The 18982-nt window shown below is 37.6% G+C and overlaps 7 protein-coding genes across 7 annotated transcripts; 3 read left to right on the plus strand and 4 right to left on the minus strand.

Moving 5' to 3' along the window:
* Positions 1-494: 494 nt before the first annotated feature.
* Positions 495-1127, minus strand: P175DRAFT_0437032 (methyltransferase family protein; the record flags this gene model as incomplete). Its single annotated transcript, XM_040893835.1, has 1 exon — positions 495-1127. The coding sequence occupies one exon, from the start codon at positions 1125-1127 to the stop codon at positions 495-497; it is 633 nt and encodes a 210-aa protein (XP_040752642.1).
* Positions 1128-1750: 623 nt separating this feature from the next.
* P175DRAFT_0516798 (putative oxalate decarboxylase) lies at positions 1751-2959 on the minus strand (the record flags this gene model as incomplete). The annotated part of the gene is made up of 6 exons (XM_040898931.1): positions 2743-2959; positions 2614-2692; positions 2463-2539; positions 2161-2250; positions 1927-2122; positions 1751-1860 (listed from the first exon to the last, which is right to left on the minus strand). Exons 1-6 carry the CDS (start codon positions 2806-2808, stop codon positions 1751-1753), a joined length of 618 nt encoding a protein of 205 aa, XP_040752643.1. The 5' UTR covers positions 2809-2959.
* Positions 2960-3349: 390 nt separating this feature from the next.
* On the minus strand, positions 3350-4699 carry P175DRAFT_0501888 (RTA1 domain-containing protein). Its single transcript, XM_040897263.1, has 2 exons — positions 4314-4699; positions 3350-4241 (listed from the first exon to the last, which is right to left on the minus strand). Exons 1-2 carry the CDS (start codon positions 4495-4497, stop codon positions 3568-3570), a joined length of 858 nt encoding a protein of 285 aa, XP_040752644.1. The 5' UTR covers positions 4498-4699; the 3' UTR covers positions 3350-3567.
* Positions 4700-5255: 556 nt separating this feature from the next.
* P175DRAFT_0509719 (Zn(II)2Cys6 transcription factor domain-containing protein) lies at positions 5256-6747 on the plus strand (the record flags this gene model as incomplete). Its single annotated transcript, XM_040898448.1, has 2 exons — positions 5256-5351; positions 5557-6747. The coding sequence occupies 2 exons, from the start codon at positions 5256-5258 to the stop codon at positions 6745-6747; spliced, it is 1287 nt and encodes a 428-aa protein (XP_040752645.1).
* Positions 6748-7537: 790 nt separating this feature from the next.
* P175DRAFT_0253059 (aldo/keto reductase family protein) lies at positions 7538-8797 on the plus strand. The gene is made up of 2 exons (XM_040892700.1): positions 7538-7946; positions 7999-8797. The coding sequence occupies exons 1-2, from the start codon at positions 7650-7652 to the stop codon at positions 8671-8673; spliced, it is 972 nt and encodes a 323-aa protein (XP_040752646.1). The 5' UTR covers positions 7538-7649; the 3' UTR covers positions 8674-8797.
* A 993-nt stretch (positions 8798-9790) lies between these two features.
* Positions 9791-10258, plus strand: P175DRAFT_0438300 (uncharacterized protein; the record flags this gene model as incomplete). The annotated part of the gene is made up of 1 exon (XM_040893905.1): positions 9791-10258. The coding sequence occupies one exon, from the start codon at positions 9791-9793 to the stop codon at positions 10256-10258; it is 468 nt and encodes a 155-aa protein (XP_040752647.1).
* Positions 10259-18632: 8374 nt separating this feature from the next.
* On the minus strand, positions 18633-18941 carry P175DRAFT_0405615 (TMEM14 family protein; the record flags this gene model as incomplete). The annotated part of the gene is made up of 1 exon (XM_040893022.1): positions 18633-18941. A coding segment is annotated over one exon (309 nt), but the record flags the coding sequence as incomplete, so codon positions are not given.
* Between the last annotated feature and the right edge of the window lie 41 nt (positions 18942-18982).

Genomic DNA, 18982 nt, shown 5'->3' on the forward strand with positions numbered 1-18982 from the left:
CGAGCCCCGCAATAAGCACTTTATTTTCGTTACTGACATTAGAAGATAATAAAAAATCATCAAAGGATATTACATGCGCAAGACATGGCAATCACAACCTGCAAGCCGTATCGAAGCTCCTGTTGGCCTTTTCCTCCACGAGCTACCTACCTAGGTAATATACAATGAAAAAAATTCAACTCTGTACTGCGCCAAGGGTTTGGGTGCTGGAACCCATCTACCTTTACCCAGCACGGCCATCCAGGACCAAATCAACGGCTTCCCAGTCCTCTCCGATTTGGTGAAGCTTGAATTGGAAATGGCACTCGTCCAGATTATCCATGAGATATCAAAAAAACGCGACCGCTGTACACTTGTGTCCTGTGATTCATTCCGTGAAATAGGCCTAGCGAGCGAATCATCAATACAACAGCATATAGAGCCTTCCATAAAGAAAACATGAGAAAGAAAACCCGTATCCTCGTTAAGACAAGTGAAGATTGCAAAACAAGCCCCTAGAATACTCCTGGAAGAAACCGTTTTGTACGTGCACAGTATGCTTCCCATTCCTTCCCAAACGTCTCCTGCAACATCGTCTCTTCCTCCTGCACTCGAACTGTGAACCATATCGGGGTTATCACCGCGCCCCAGAACAGCAATGCCACCTCGATCGCTCGGGATATAATTCCTGAAGTAATCCAGCAGCCTATGAGTCCGTCATGCCGAAAGAAAAGCATCAACAAGGCTGTAATGTTCAAGACCAGAGCTGTGTATGAGGGATGTCGGACGTATCGGTGAATCCCCGTGGTGATTAGGTGGTTAGGGCGAGCTAGGCGAAAGGTAAAGGAGGTCTTCAGGTTCCAAAATGCCAGGACACGCAAGAGACCCGAGAGATTGAGGAGGAGGAGAAAAACTGCGGTGTATGTGTTCCAGTGGAAAAGATCATCGCTGACGCCAGGATCATAGTTCGGACACAGAGCTGGGCGTTGGGCTTCGGGAACAAGTGAGAACAATCCATGAGCCAGGCTGAAAATGGAGAATAGGCCACGGTATGGAGCAGGAGAAAGCCACAGGCCGGATACCATGAGGAAATCCTTCTTCTGGTGCCCGGTGTTGCTGGACTTGGAAGGAGGGTTTGGATCTTTCATACATCTGCGGATTAAATACGCCCCCAGGAACACGGCTGAAGCAAACGAAACATGGGAGAGAGACTTTGACAGGTCAGGATCTGTAAGTGCGGTTTGCATCATGTCAGAGTTTAAGTATTCAGTTAATATTGGGGAAGAGACCAGGATTCAGGTATTGTATATATAGAGAGGGACAAAGAAAACATGCCCTTCTTAAATACCCACAAAATTAGGGATTTCTTTGTTGATTAAACTAGCGCAGAACTTCACTAAATATTCAATAAAATCCAATTCACCCAAGAATGTTGCTGAGGACTTTAGGTCGGGTGCTCGATTATATCACTACCAATGATAATTTGCTGGACAGCCTATTCTTAGGAGCATGTGTTTAGATGAGGTACTCTAAAAAGTAGTATTTAGCAAGCAAGATATCGAAATCCAAAGAGATAATCATTTCCCCCCTATTACAGGAGTATACCAAATACTGTATATATGAAGCGCCTGATCTTTTATATCTCCTGCAGATACAGTACAACAAATCTTCTTGATCTACAACATAAGAGTATAGGCTACACATAAGCTTCTCAAAAGCTGCGAGGATTAAAGATTAAAGGCCCCTCAACTATTTTAAAATTAACGTTGGCTCAATACTGCTTCTCGGACTTCAACTTTGCTAAAGCGCTGTTGGGGAGGTTTAAAGTATCTTTAACAATTGGTTTAGGCGTGGATCCAAGCCATTGACCAACGGAAATGTCTGTTGCTTAATGAGCCGCTGACATTATTGAATGGGTGATGATTCAAGTGCTGATGGGATACTTGCCGGTAAACTTGTCCGCTTGTAAACCCTCTAGAAAGACGAGGTCTTGATGTCCTGTGTTTTCAATATAATGGGTTTGAGACATTGGGAAGTATCCAACATCCCCAGCTCGGTAATCGAAAGTTGTCGCAGTATCGGATGCTTCAAAAAGAGTCGCCCATTTTCCACAACCAAGCCAATGCCATTTCGATGATGAATGCTTCGGATGTGGATCTCCCGCATTCCACCAGAGTTCACAGTCACCACAACGGCTGCAAAATTGGTGGCGATAGGGAACGTTACGGAATCGACAATTTTAACCGTACCTCCCGCAACTTTATGAGCCGGCTATTCTGAGAAAGGATATGAATAGCTCTGTGTTCTCGAAATTGGGCCTGCTGCTGTGGTAGCATCTTGTTCTTCGATATCCTTGGGAGCCGGGGTCCCCGGGGAAATGAAAAGTTCTCCGTCAGCAATATCGTCAAGGGCAGAGACGGTGATATCAAAGTTTTTTGCTCAGGACCAATCGCTAACCAGGTTAACCTAATGTATGCACTTACCGGATTGTGAGAAAGTATCTCAGAGGCAAGGAAGGTATTATCTTCCGAGAAGGTCCCATCATCAAGACAAGCATAATCTCAATCTCAACACCCACATCCAGGGCCTGGATAGAGTGAAGTCAGGATCGACATCCCTGTGACAGCACAGGACGACTTACGGAGGGAAAAAAAAACCAGACATCTCCCTCAGTTACATCCTCAATGAAAGTTTCCCCATTTTCGTTAACAGCCTACTCAGTTCAGCTATCTACAGACACGGTAGCATCGCAATGAACCATGCCTGAATTCTGCAAGACCCATTGAGCACGAGACTCCATTCACCAGCTTTATGCCAATGCACCATCATATAAGCCAAATCAATCTTATCCAACCGAAGACAGTTCAGGCTTTGACTAAGTGAGTCGAGAGATTGGGGGGGGGGATGCACTAGGAGTTGGGATTGCTATATTCGGTCAACGATCCGCTGCACCAGCATCAACAGAATCGGGTTCTATTTCTAGCCCTATCCCCATCTTGCGGGGACGTTATTCAAGAGCGTGGTCCGCAGTATCTGGCGTGGAATCCTAGTCAGCCGCCAGGGGGGATTTACCCAGCCACTGTGGGCTCAGATGTCAGATGTGATGAAATGATGGCGACCCCGCAGATGGTATTGGGAAAGAAAGACTGACTATCTCATAGACGCAATAACGCTGAAAGTGTAAAAATTTGAATATACACTTCTAAGCATATTTTTAGTTTTCTCCTTCTGGCTTCTGTTGCGTGATCAACCGGCCGACAACAGGTCCAAGGTGACTGATCAACAAGTTGAGCGCCTTATATACCATCTAGCCAGTGGGTTCGTTATTACAACATACACCTAGATCGGATTCTGTAAGTAATGTATCACATGAGAATTTCATTATACTCTTCTAAAAACAAACTGGAATTTTCTCCTTCATGTAAACAGTGCAGCCGGATGCCAGGATATAGAGCTAATAACGCGAAGATACGAAAACCCCATCTTGCCAACACTTCGGTAGGAACAAAATTCCAAGGGGAGAACTTGGGCATAAATAATGAGACGATATCGTTGAAATCCTGGTGAATAGGGGAAAATCCAAAATTATCAATCCAACATCACGTCGGTGTCGTCTAACGAATTTAATCCCAATCGTCGAATCTGCCGCAGCAGCCGCCCCGGGTGGAAAGCAGCGAAGACAAAGACTGCGATAGACAAGAGAGCGGAATCGAAGACGTACATATACGCTTCGTGCTTGCTCAGGCTACCCTCGCTGCCCTGGAGAAACTCGATCAGTCGGTATAAACTGCGGCAGAAAACCAACCCGGCCACACAGTGTAATGCCCAGAGGGGTTTGGACCAGGAAATCAAGTGGCTTTTCGACGTGAATGTGGGTTGGTTGCTGAGTCGACGATGAAGATTGACACTCTCAATAATGAACCAGCCAAGCGCAGCAAGCTGGACCCCCAGCCCAGCGATCACTATCGTCTGGCCTGTCTTGACGCCGCTGGGATCACCACTGCCCTGCATCGCAGAGCCCATCATCTGGCAGACAAAACTTCCGATATCGATGACAACATATATTTTGGTCATCCACGTCGACCGCATGACCGTGTACTTTTCCGCATTGAGGCCTCTCACGATGCGGCCCAGCGTCATGTATACTGTTGCCGCCAGCAGCGGGACAGATCCCAGGAGAAGCATGAGCTGCAGAAGATATGGACTGCCGAGGCGGATGTTGTTATGTGACCACGATCGACCGTAGTAACCAAATGCCTCTCCTATTGTTTGGCATGTCTGGTTAGCCTTCACCGCACGCAATTCTGGGTGGCTTCCGTCATGTCATGTCTTACCAACGCAGCCCAGAACAAAAGGAATGAAAAACCACGCTCGTAATGGGAACATCAAAATCAAATGTATGCCACCACCTATCGCAAAGATGACGAGGAAAACCCACGCAAGTGTCTTGGAAGGATTATATGGATACAAATCAAAAGGGGCGAGGCCGCCGCGAGGGGTGAGAGCATGGCCGTCCATGGCTCGAGATGAAGTGAATCGTGAATCTCAGGACGAATCGACGCCAGCACAAATATCAATCTGCAATGCCAGTCGATGAGCGGAGATTCCAGTTGACTTGTAGTATAAACAGTTCACGGATTGAAATATTCGGACAAGCGGAAACTCTTATGCAAACGCAATGGTACTAGGCTAGGCACCCGAGAAACCATCCTGATGTTAATCTTGAAGGGTGTGACAAAAATAGTGGGAAGCGATACGCCCGCAGGTGGGTAATTATGAGATCCCTTTAAGGCTGGGGAGTATAATGAAGGGATTTACATGTGGCGTGTTTTTGACTACAAGTCCAGAGTACAGTCGAGTGGATCACCACACGAATACGTGAAGATTCCCGGAACTGGCAATAACCCTAGTTTCAACCTCCAACCCGATCCACGCATTTGTACTTGTTAGAGAACCCCTGATCCAGACTGTCTGCTTCATGACCATGTAAGACAATTGATTGGGTTTTAGTGCGGTTTCTTTTCTTTTTCTTTTCTCTTGCATTTCATTTCATTTCATTTCATTTCATTTTTTGGTTTTGTTGTGGTTGTAAGAGAAGCTGGGCTAAGATGCTATTGATCATGTATCTATTATAAGTTTAAGCTTAGCCCACATCCATATCTCAAACCCGCCCCTCTCCTCTCTCGCTAAAACAAATTTAATAGACCCATATCCCCGAGATTTATGAGCAGTAACTGTGGTGGTGAAATCTCGGTCCGAGGCGTGATAGAGCGAGTATGGAGCAAATGGCCAAGGGGAAACAGGTCAGGTCGCGTCGCTCACACCACAAATCACGCAGAGGATGCTTAAACTGCAAGAAACGGCACGTCAAGGTTAGTGAGTAACATTTCTGTCTCCTCGCTGGCCGAAATGATACTCGATCCGCTCATACAAGGACGCTAATCAGACGTATTCGTATATCTTTGGTCTGCTTGCCTTTTTTTTTTTTTTTTGTTTTGTTTTTCGTGTTTCGCTCTCGCTTAGCATTCTTGACGCAGTTTTACCATGACGGGTCTGATATCTGCTAATGCTCCAAAGTGCGATGAGAATAGGCCATTCTGCTCCAACTGCACCGACCGCGATATTATATGCAAGTTCTCTCGTCTCGATACGGCTCCCATAGAAGAATCACCACCCTCCTCCAATGCCGCTTCCTCGCAGGGGAAAAGGTATCGGTTCCTTTCAGGTAAATATCAAGAGGGGACATTGAGCCCTAACTCCGCATCTTCGCCAACACGGGAACAGTCTCAATCATGCGTCACGTCGGTGGGAACACAATGCAACTTCTCCCCAACACCCAGCTCCGGGGAAATCTCATTTGCTGACCTGCGCCTATTTCATCACTTCACCACTACGGCTTTCCAAACCATCGTGGACCACGAGGATGTACATGATGTTTGGCAGTATCACGTTGTCCAATGGAGCTTTTCATTCCCGCCGATATTCCATCTAATTCTAGCTTTTTCCGCGCTTCATCTTGCCCACGAACAACGTGAACTACGTGATAAATACATCGGACAGGCGGATGATCATTTTACTTCTGGGGTTCAGTCCGTTTCGGCAATGCTGAGCCAGATTAACGTCAATACCTGCCAGCAGGTTTACATCTCCGCCATATTGGTCTGCTTTGTGTATTTCGGGCGGGGTCCCCGTCCGGGAGAGTTTCTGGTCTTCAATAACAGGGGCTCGGTTGAATCGCCGGTACCGCTGAATGGAGTCAAACTCATTCTACAACTGTACGGAGAGACCATCAGCGGAAATATTCTCAAGCCTAAAATCCGTCCCCCCCAACATGGTATTACGTCTTTAATCCAGGATGAATTGTTGGAATATGCCACTCATATGCACACGGTGCAAGATCTAGTTAAGCAGGAAACCAACGACAAGTCCCTTATTGCTGTGTACATGGCGGTGATTCAGGACCTGCTGATGGTAGCTACCGACATCCACGAAGCACGGTCCGCCCAGAGTCCAGCCGTGGGGTTCACGCAAATATTAATGGGCTGGCTCTTCCGGCTTCCTGAGAGATTCATGTGGTTATTAGGACAGAAGGATCAAATGGCGCTTGTAATTTTCGCTCATTGGGTCCTGCTTTTGAAGTACATGAGATCTGTATGGTTTATGGTAGGCTGGGATACGCATGTCATCTCTGGTATTCGGACTTTTCTGCATCCAACGTTTGAGCCATGGATTCAATGGCCCGTGAGCCAAATATTCAATAATGAATAAGCTGATTCCCAAATCCCTAGCTTCTAATGGCAGTGGTGTGCGATTACCTCGCCCACTTTATTATAGCCGCTCTTTGCTCGTTTCAATACTCATCCGGTCAAAATCACGCGATCTCACAGGCATATTAACTATCACTATCAGATGCAAATCGTCACGGAATGCCATGGAGCAGCAGTTTCGGATAAATCAAGATCTTTCCATGGGATGTGGGAAATCCCGACGGATCAAAGGCGATAGAATCAGGGCACGAGGATCCTTGACGCGTAACTAAGATACAAGTCTGACCAATACATAGCATCACCACGCGCGTCTATGTTGGGGTTTATCTGTCAATTTCCACTGATAGAGGAGCGCGATATGGCCAGTTTGTTGTCACTGGCTACTCGTATAACTAACTATATTACCGGAGATTAGTTAGTGTGCTTATGTCCCGGCTTATAAATCTACCAAATGCACTTACATATATCCGGGGTGGGGATGCGATAAGCTGGAACAATGGAAATTATAGGATATCTCTCCTTGAAATCTTGGAATTCTACCCTAGATTAGGAAAGAAATGGGTCTACCTAGTACTACTTAGTTACAAGGTAACAGTCCGACACCCAATCCTCGTACTGTGTAGCTGCCGGAAACATAGTTAACTAATGCTTGTCAGCAAGATTATTAATTGTCTGTGAAGAACTAGGGCCTTCTTCCAGCTTCTATCCCCGGTTGACATGCCTCCAAGCTGCTTTCGTTTGGATTGATAATCGAATCCTGGAGTTGGACGCTTTTTTGTTGAATGAGGATAAAAACCCCCGTGTGATTTCTCAGTTCCTCTAGCTCCAAGAACACATTTGCGTACGGGTTACATCCAATCTATCCTATTATTCAAACGCCATCTCGTTAGTTACCCCGCTACAATGACTGCCAGCAACATCAAGTGGATCTTCGGAGGAGCATCTTTTGTAAATGAGGAGACGATTGGGGGTCCAGAGGCCATTCAGGAGGCTCTCAACCTTTTGCATGATGCCGGTATCGAGTCTATCGATACTGCAAAGACCTATCACCATAGTGAACAGATCCTAGGAAAGACAAAGGCACCCTCTCGTTTCACCATCGACACAAAGCACCCAGGAGGCTGGAGTGATGTACCGGTCACCAAGGAGAGCATTATTGCTACCGCAAACGAGAGTCTGGCGAAGCTCCAGACAGATCAGGTAGACTTTGTGTGATTTAACCTCAACATGTAGCTAATTCGCTGATGTTTAGGTGGATGTATACTACCTTCACTGTCCTCCTCGCGAGGCCGCTTTGGAGAACGTTCTGGACGGTATCAACACCCTGTACAAAGACGGCAAGATCAAGCGCTTCGGCTTGTCCAATTTCCTGGCCGAGGAAGTCGACGAGGTGGTTCGGGTGGCTCGTGAAAAGAACTACATCCTGCCCACCGTTTACCAAGGAAATTATTCCGCTATCGCTCGTCGACAAGAGGTTGAGATCCTGCCTACGCTCCGCAGACATGGAATAATATTCTATGCTTATTCCCCAATTGCTGGTGGCTTCCTGACCAAGAACGTCGACCAGCTAATAGCCGGTGGAGAGGGAAGATGGGACAAGAGCAGTCAGTTTGGCAGTCTCTACCATGCGCTTTATAACAAGCCAAGCATGCTTGAAGGACTTCGTCTGTGGCAGAAGATCTCCGATGAAACAGGAATATCGAAAGCCGAACTTGCATACCGCTGGGTAGCATACAACTCTGAATTGAACGCAGAACTGGGTGACGGTGTGATCTTTGGATCAACCAAAATTTCCCAATTGAAGGAGACACTGGCGTTGATCCCGAAGGGGCCCCTGAGCCCAGAGATTGCTGCGAAGATTGAGGACCTGTGGAAACTCGTTGAAGCGGACTCACCACTTGATAACTTTAACAATGGCGTCCTATAGCTGCGAGCTTAACGGAGTAACGGATGTTGTTCCTTGTGAGATATATGAGATATACTTATGTAACGTTAAATGTGGAAATTTACGTATGGAAACAGGCCACATTGTCATGCTAGGGCTCTTGCCATTTACTATCCGGGCATATATTGTGAGCGTCGAAGCTCCCTCGTCTCCCAAATAGGGCCTCTGCGGTAAAGAGTATTTGAGGTGTCATCTTTGATCATCTTTGAGAGCAGCACCATGGAGGGGAATGATATTTACCGTCTGGTTCCGTTTGGCTAGTAAGCATTTGCAGCTTCTAACCGGATGCGATGAGACCATAATCAGGCGTCCAGCTTCCATGCAGCCCGGCTACATCCTGAATTTCTTTTATCTAATGTATCAATGTTCTTACGATTTGAAAAGCGCTTTCAACACGAGTGGCGGCTACTTAATACAGCAAACGGGCAAGGATCTATGTACAGGGTCTTCATACGATAGACTCAGGGTCTGGTTCTGGAGCTAAAAAGCGGGCTATCACAGCTAGCTGATTATGCATTTCTCGATGCGAAGACTGCTATCTATAGAAAATGCCCCCGGCATCGCTGAGTATGTTAGTTTTGAAGGGAGATTCTTACAGCACCTCTTTCAATCACATCTAAAAAAGTGACTCGCCTTTCGAAGTCCTCATCACCCTATTTGCTTTTCCAGCAGGATGAGACTGTCTCACTGTAGAGTCGCACAAGCCTACCTATGCCATTCAATCTTACACGCATTGCTCATCGTGATTGGGGAATAAATGACGTTTCTTTGCAGCCATCAGGTTATGGAAGTATGACCTCGAGTAGCCGTATCCCGATCTATACGTATGGCTAGATATGGGGGTTTTCAGCATCGGGCCACAATCACCTCAAGAGAGCATTGGATACATCCTGACCGCTGGAGAGAAAATGACGTGGGATGATTTCTTATGGGACAGAAGAATAATGCAACAGTGTGACGGAAAGATGGAGAATCCTAGCCCCCAGAGCCCAGCTATATAAAGAGGGCCACCATCCGTTCTTGACCCTCGAATATCTATCGACAAGTAGAAGTCCCTAAGAATCATCCAATCTCCCACTTCTCTTGCTCATAAACCAAAATGCACTTCACTTCTTTGATCCCCCTTGCAGCTCTGGCTTCCCTTGCCAGTGCGGCCGGGAGCGCTGTTGTTCAGAACCACTGCGACTCCACTGTCTATCTTTGGTCAGTCGGAGGCTCAGTCGGGCCTATGCAAACTCTCAACCCTGGCGCATCATATAGCGAGGAGTTCTACCATGACCCAGCCTCTGGCGGTATTGCCATCAAGATCACCGACACGCCTAATGGCCTCTATGACGGAAGCCCCGAGTTGATCTATGCCTATACTCTTGACCCGACGAACCTCTTCTACGACCTTTCCAGCATTTTCGGGAATGCCTTTGAGGGCGAAACCCTTGCTGTTAAGTCCGGAAGCCCGAGCTGTCCATCCATCTGTTGGGCCGATGGAATCTCTCCCGCCGGAAGCCAAGTCAAGTCCTGTGGGCCCGACGCCAACGAGACCCTGACTCTGTGTGCCTCCAGCTGCTAGTATGTGACTTAAGAAGACGATGGAGCTATATGATATTCAGATCGGTCCTTGGGCGGGAAACGGGCAAACTAGTGGAAATGGATCAGATATATAAGATCGTGGACTATGTCAAATAAATCGGCCTCACCAATGCCCCAGTCTCGCGAGTCCCCTGTGTTCATCAAACCGTTGTAAAGTTTGCCGGACTTCGTAGGCCCGATGCTGACCGTCTTCATGCATGTACTTTCCAAGTCCTACGCTATATCTATACATGTATATATCCAAAGTCAACGCATTTGCCCCGCTTATTCTATCAATTAGACTGTTCAATGACTCGAGGTTGTCTGTAAAACATAACAAATCGCAGTGAACCTGTACTTAGGTTGCCAATTCTCGCATCCCTTTGGGCCTTTCCTTTGCTCCCTTGGCCAGTGCGATGCAGATCTGGAGAAACTTTTATCAGATGGGAGGTTACGAGAAGTGACAACGAGATTCAGGGATGTATAACTCACAAATTCGCATGCAAATTGTCTATCTCGGGAATAAACACATTCTATTCGGCATTATCCCCTGCAGTCGTACTCGATTCACTCCAATGAGGTTTCATTATCTACATGATATGATGAGAGGTCGTCAAACTATGATGGTAGAAAGTTGACCGAAATGAATTCAATTTGGGTCTAACTAGGAAATAGAGAGATGCTTGGAGGAAGCATGGAGATCTAGAAGGAAATAGTGGCCTTAAATACACAAAGTAGTCACGTGTCACTATCTTTTTCTTTATAGTAATGCTACTTTATAGTAGTGCTGGTTATATTTACTAAGTATAGCACTCTAATACACCCCCTTTAGCAATATATCTATTATATAAAGCTATTTAGAGTCTATCTTTAACCTACTAAAACCTAATCTCTTAATAAATTTATTAAATTTTATAATTAGTAGTACCTTAGTTAGCCTATTAGTAATATTATCCTCTCTACTAATTATTTATAGCTAAATTCTACTATTTTTAATTACCTCTTTAATAAAGAAGTAATAAATATCTATCTAATAAAGTATAGATATATAATTTAGCTTCTTTATTAAAGTAATAATATTTATAGAATTAGTATATAAAGGTATAGTACTTTTTATAGACTTTTCTAGTCTAATAGCTATATATAACTTTTATAGCTATATAGCTAGCTTTATTACTATATCTTATATAATAAATTTAGTAATAATTAAATTTAGAGTAACGTAATTCCTAGGTCATCCAGCCACCACAAGTCATCCAGCCACCCACCAAATTCTACCAATTGTTGAAAAACTTGAAGCTATCCCCAACTACCAAAACACGTGTATTTCTATTAATTCTAATTATTTAGACGTGTAGGACATCTAATTCTAGTATGACCTTGAATATTATAATTAGAGCATGTTAGTGGAGCGTATTTTGAACCTTCCAAAGATAGTATTCTAACCAACACTGGGTCAATATTTTCACTAATAGACCCATTATTTTGCCCATTTTGCAATAAAATTAGATCTCTTGCTTCCTATACTGAAATACCTTTATTAGGGGTCATCTAGTATTTAGATTGACTCCTTTTTTGCTTCTCCTTTACATTTTCTGACCGGAGTTTGCGAATTTCAGCTTCTATTAAAGTTGCATTATAGATAGCAACTTCACATCCTTTAACTAACTAGTTAAATACCACTCTAGATACTATCTTAGAAGGCGAAGAAGGACTTTCAGATCAAATTTGAAGAGTCTTCTTAATAGAAGATGCCTTTTTATATAACTAGTAAATAGTATGAGGGGTTGCAATAATAGAAGAGCTAGTAGATTCTCCATGACTTCTAGGAGGGGTAGGTATAGATAGGATATTTAATTTAGCAAGGACCCAGTAGGGATCCCATGGTAGTATTCCAGCTATAGCAAAGCCATTTTGAATATTTTAAGGTATAAAGACCTTCTGGTGGGCCTCTAGATAGACCTTTAGGAAGTCTAGTTTGTCAATATAATTAGATCCTAGTCAGGTCTTTACCTCTATCAAGCCCCTATATACATATTTTAATGGTCCAAAGCAACCAACATCTAATAGTTATAGAAGATAGGATGAATAGGGTGGTATATAGATAGCAATAATATTATTATTATTATATATCTTATTAAAAGCAGGTATTAGATAACTTCTATGGCCATCTAGGACTAGTAATCAATATTTTCCAACTATACAGCCTATAGAGGATAGGATAAAGACTTTTTGAAGCTATTAAAGACCTATTTTATCTATAGTCTAGCTATTAGCACTAACTTTAATCCTCTAATCTAATAGTAAAAGGTTTTCTTTAAACTATCCTTTAATATGGTGTTTTCCTTTAAAGATAATGCATGAAGGTAAACTCTAACCTCTTGCATTAATATATTTAATAGTAGTAATCTATTCTTGATTACCTGGTTAGATAAGATGAGGTCTTCTAGGCATACTAGATCTAGTAACTACTCTAGTAGTTGCTATTAGACCTATTACAAAGCTAGTTTTATTAAAATTATAAATATCTTCATTAGTAATACCATATTATAATTGGGTAGCTTGTAATTAATCAAACCATTAATTTAATGTCTTTGGATCCTCATATTTAGCTTATTAGTGATTATATTTTCTTGTAAATTGACTTTTAATTGAATCATGGCGTGCAATAAAATTTGTTGCCCAGTTTTTTCTAATTGGTGGTTGGGTAGTCAAACTACCTAATTAAAGTAAGATATAAGCCATTTCTACCACATGTATTAGTCTAGGAGTAACTCCATGCTTATCTCTAGATATAATCTATTCCAATAAAGTATCCTCCTAGATTTTAGATAGCCAGAGATTATAATTGTAGAGTTCTGCTTGATATTGGTAACTATGTAGGCGATCAGTTAAGGTAGATCAAGGCACGTTGTAAATAATAGCTACATGATAAATACTTGGAATTTCGCCATTTTTAAAGGCTTAGATAGCAAGCTAGATCCTACCCTCTTACTCTACCAAGTTTCGAGTTGATTAACGCGCTTTTGGTGGCATGGTAATAGTTTGAATAGTGACGTGTAATTAAACGCGTGAAAATTTGGTGGGTGGCTGGATGACTTGTGGTGGCTGGATGACCTAGGAATTATGTTAACTAGTAATTACTTTACTAATCTTTATATAATTAGTATTCTAAATATAAAAAATATAAAGCCTTTTATTAATTTCTTATCTTTATAATCTATATAGGAGGCATTAATATATATATATAATAAATTATCTAAATAGCTTAAGATTATTATATAATCTAAAGTCTTCTTTAAATATTAGAAAATTTATTTAACTATATTATAATCTAACTTACTAGGATTATAATTCCTCTATAGTAGTTATATTATTATATATTAAATATCTGGTCAGGTCTAAATAGTAATCTAATTTAATAATCTAGTTAGCTCCTAGTAATAGGTAATATTATCTTTATCTATAGAGGTATATATAGTATCTAGAATAATATTACTAGTATCTAGTATCTCTCTAGTTAATTTCTATTCTAGAGTTATTAGTATATAATATAGTTAAAGATTATAAAAATTCTATTTATAGAGTATCTTTTAAATATATATATATTAGGATATTAATATTAGACTACTAAATAATCTATAAATATTATATCCCAAGAACTATATAGGTTTATCTAGTTACTTTAATTTAAAATATTTTTCTAGCTTATCTATAAATTATTAAATATTTACTTTATTAGGGCTAGCAATTATTATATTATTAATATAAATAATAAGTATTAGCTACTAATCTAGATTATAGTAGAAGTATAGGTCTTTATTAATTATCTTTATACTAATTTTTACTAGAATATTATGAAATTTCTTATACTAAAGAAATACTAACTATTATAATTTATATAGGGCTTAGAGTAGTAGATATACTATATTATCTTACTTATTAAAATTAGTTAGTTAGTATATATAGATTTTTTAATCCTTAATTATTATATTAAGATAGGTAGTTACTATATTAAATTATGCCTATTTTAAATTAAAATAAATAACTATACTTAAAAATAGCTTTACTAAAGTATCTACTATTACTAAAGAGTAGACTTAGTTAAAATCTATACTTAATTTTTAGAAGTTTCTATATATAATCTATCTTATATAAAATTATAATATATTATTATTTATATTTAATTTTAAATTATATACCTATTTTTTTAGTAAGATCTTTATATTCTTTAGTAATAGTATAAATTTATAAATCTAAATAACTTTAAGCTTGCTAATTTAACTTTATATTACTTATATCTAGTAATCCTTTTATAGTAATTTTATTACTTAAGTATAGATTTATAGGATTCTAACTTTATAAGTCTTTATAAGCTTAATCTCTAGTATAAAACTACTAGGATCTAGTAATATTATAGTAATTATATTAGGTAATTCTCCTAGCTTTAGATAGGATCTTAGTAGATAAGATATTTCTAGAAGTATTTTTAAAGGTAATATAAACTAGAATTAAGATTATTATTCCTATTTTATTTTCTCTTCCTATAATTACTTTGCCTGCTTATCTTTAAAGTAAATACTTTAGTATTAATCCTTTATAAATCTTGAAGATCTTTATAAAGTAGTAATATTATTACTAGTATTATTACTAGTAGAATTTTATACCTTTACTAGGTTAATTATTTCTATATTCCTAATATTAAATTTAACCTACTTTTTAATCTTTAAATACTTCCTTTTTAATATATCTAGAGTTATTAGAGTATAGTTATTTTTAGAAGGTTCTAAAACTAGTAAGATCTCCTTATATTAGGTAAATAATTCTAGAAGTCTTTATATTAATTATAATACTAGTATTCTTTTAAAAATAAGTTAACTAGTATATAAATTATCTATAGTAAAATAATTAATTATCCCTTTATATCTATCCTACCTAGATTATTTCTCTATACTAGATCTTACTATCTCCTCTATATTCTTGCTAATCACTTAATTATTTTACTTAGTAATAGTTTTGGAAACAGCCCCAGAGACAGGCCTAGAGGCAGGTATCTACTCTAGTATAATGAGCTCAGTAGTCTTAAAGATAGCCCTAAGGGCAGCCCTAGAGGCAGGTGGCCGCTCTGGTATGATGAGTTTAATACCTGCCTCTGGGTTAGGTAGGCTTAGTTTAGGTAGAACTAGATCAGGTATTAATATTTAAATTCTTCCTGTAATAACCTTATTATTATTTACTAATAGTAAGGTTTGGAGAATAATATTATTTTAAGATATATTATTATAGGTTATTCTTCCCTTTTTAGTATTAATAGGTATAGTTACTCTAGATAAATTATTATTATTTAGTTTTAATTTATTAGGAAGTTATAATTATATTCTATCTATTTTATTAGTATTACCTTTATTAAATATTATATCTCTTGACTAAATTATCTTCCCTATATCTAAATATTATACCTTATAGATATAATCTTTATTATATTTAACTAGTTAACTAATTTTTACTCTAGGTAATATTTTCATACTTTTAATCCTATTCTTATATAGAATATTTATAAATACCTTATATTTCTATATATAAATATATTATAAATTAATATCTTTAATTAAGATATTTAATTCTTTATAAAAAAATTATATAGGTAGCTTTCCTTTATTATTATCTTCTTTAACCAACCTATTTAAAATATAGACTACTATATCTATATTATATAGTCATATAGTTAGCTCTATTTTTACTTATATATATATTATACAGGCAGTCTAGATTATATAACTACTAAACTATTTAATAGTACTATTTTTCTTGGAGATTCATAGTAATATTAGTTCATATATAGTATTAAAATCCTTACTCTATCTAGCATACTTATTAAATTTAGGAGTAAAGTTAAATCTAACCCTTTTAATATAAATACTAGTTATATTTAGCTAATTATTATATATTTTCTTTAATACCTTTAAAGATTTACTTTTTGCCTTTAAATATTATATAAAAAGGTATCTAGAATAATTATCTAGAACTAGTAGGATATATCTAATACTATCTTTTCTAATTAGTTTGATTTCTTGGAGATCTATATATATAAATTATAATAATTTTATTATATATAATTATAGTTTTTAGGATATCTTTTTCTTTAATTTTAATAATTAATATACTTTATAGTATAATTTAATATTCTAATTAATAGCAGGCAAGTTATTAATAGCTAAATTATTACTTTTATTATAAAGTATTACCTTGTTATACTTTAATTATTTAATAGATAGATAATCTAATTATTAATATAATAAGTCTATTAGTATAGTAGGCATGATTACTACCTTATTTAGAACTAAAAATAGAATATTATTATTTAAGATAGTATATTTAATTATCTTATCTATTACTATCTTATAAATATATTAATTTTTTAAGTTAAAATAGATTCTTAATTCTACTTTTATTCTTTCTACTAGTATTAGATTATATAGTATATTTAGATTCTAAAGATATTTTATTTAGTATAATATTAAAGTATTATTATCTAATTTAAATTAAATTATTACTTTTCTATAATCTTAGGAATATACTACCTTACTATTAAAGGTAATAAAACTATAATTCTTAAAGTTATTTAGATCTTTAATTAGGTTATTAAAAAGATTATAATTATTATATACTATATAGCCTGCTCTAGAGTTATATAGCCACTTATTCCTAAAGGTAGTTAATATTAAAGTTATTAATATATTAACTCTAGATAGTATAAAATTATTAGTATCTAGAATAGTATTAGCTTATATAGCTAGGGTAATAACTTAATTTTAGGTTAAATTATTCCTATTCTTTAACTTATATAGCTTAAAGTACTAAAGTATTAAAGTTAGTTTCTATCCTTCCTTCTACTTGTTAATTACTAAATATAAGTAGTCCTTAGTATTATATTTTTCCTTCTTATAAAATAAGTATAGTATTCTAGGTTTTCTAGATTACTTTAACTAATAATTAATATAGTTAGTAATTATTATATTTTATAGTAATATATATTTCTGCTATTACTACTATCTCTTTTTATTATTTATTATTAGTTAAGAATTTAGTATATTTATAGCTAGTATTATAGTATTAAATATAATATTAGATAATAAATTCTCCTAAATCTTATCCTTTACTATATTATATATAGTATAAAAATACTTCTATATAGTTATTTTAATAGGATTATTATCTAGATTATTTAAGATTAAATCTATAAAACTTATATTATTCCTTTTAAGCTCCTAAAGTATTATAGTAATTACTTAATAAAATATAATAACTATTTTTAATCTATTAGAAGTATTTATCTTCTAAATAAAGTTTAATATAAACTTATTAATAATTATATAATTCTTATATTTAATTTTAATAATTTCTTTTTATATCTAGTATATATATTTTTAATTATTACTAATAACTATTTTTTATAACTTTTATATAAAATTATCTATAAAAATATATAAGATAATATTTATTAATAATTTCTTTACTAGTTTCTTACTTATTAAATATAGTATCTAACTAGCTATTATTTATAAAAAAAGTTCCTATAATTTATACTTAAGATTATTAAATTATAATCTAGGAATATTACTTTTAAAAAGCTTATCTATTTTATAAAGCCTTAGCTCTATTTATATAAATAAAGCCTAGATTTTAAATTTTAAATTATTTTCTAATACTATTATCAGGCTCAAGTTAAATATGCTATTCTTTAGCTTTATTACTTAATTTTAGCTATCAGTAAATAGGATAGTAGCTATCAAAGGTAGGTATAGTAAGTTAGGGATGTTAGGATATCTACCAGGAGTAGGTTTAGTTACTATTTTAGTTAAATTATAGAGATTTTCCACATACTATCACCCAGGTAGAGTAATATAATAGTAGTACAGGTAGTGTAACATAATAGTAGTAGGTAATATTTCTACCAGGATTTCTTTCTAATCAGGGAGTAGATTTCTAGTATAGGAGTATAATAAGAGTTTTTAGAGGTCTATAAAATATAAAATAGAACCTTAAGGAGGGCTCATAACCTGATAAGAGGTCATTAAACTATAATAGTAGAAAGTTAACCAAAATAAATTCAATTTGGGTCTAATTAAGAAATAGAGAGATACTTGAAGGAAGCATGGAGATCTAGAAGAAAATAGTAGCCTTAAATACACAAAGTAGTCACGTGTCGCTATCTTCTTCTTTATGGTGATGCTGCTTTATGGTGGTGCTGGTTGCATTCACTGAGTGCAGCACTCCAACATGATACTTTAGCCGTTTCCCACTTCCGAATTGTTGGCTGCACAGGATTAAACACCTACCTACCACTCTACTGGATCATCAGGAAGTTTGCGCGCTGCTGCAAGCCTCTTCTTATTGACGGAAGTGCCGAAAACCCCTACCCCGTACATCGCCATGACACTCCATCCAAGCGGCAGCGGCTTCCATCCACTCTTCAATGCTTTCGGCACAGTGCTAGCCGCCCAGAATGCAGAAGCGAGTAAACCCGTCTCTTCGGCAAAAGTTTGTTGCTCCTTTTGCCGACGGTAACTGACCAAGTACAATACCCCAAGACTCAGACCAGCAACGAGCGATGACGCAGATCCGGTTCGGGCAAAATGAACAATGCCAGTACCAGGACTCAAAAGAGCCAGCCCGAGAGCCGAATTCACCGCAAGCGGTTGGGGTGGTTGGGCCGGCAAAGCCG

This window comes from Aspergillus ochraceoroseus, assembly GCF_002846915.1.
Source record: "Aspergillus ochraceoroseus IBT 24754 chromosome Unknown P175scaffold_4, whole genome shotgun sequence".
Taxonomy (NCBI): Eukaryota; Fungi; Ascomycota; class Eurotiomycetes; order Eurotiales; family Aspergillaceae; genus Aspergillus; species Aspergillus ochraceoroseus.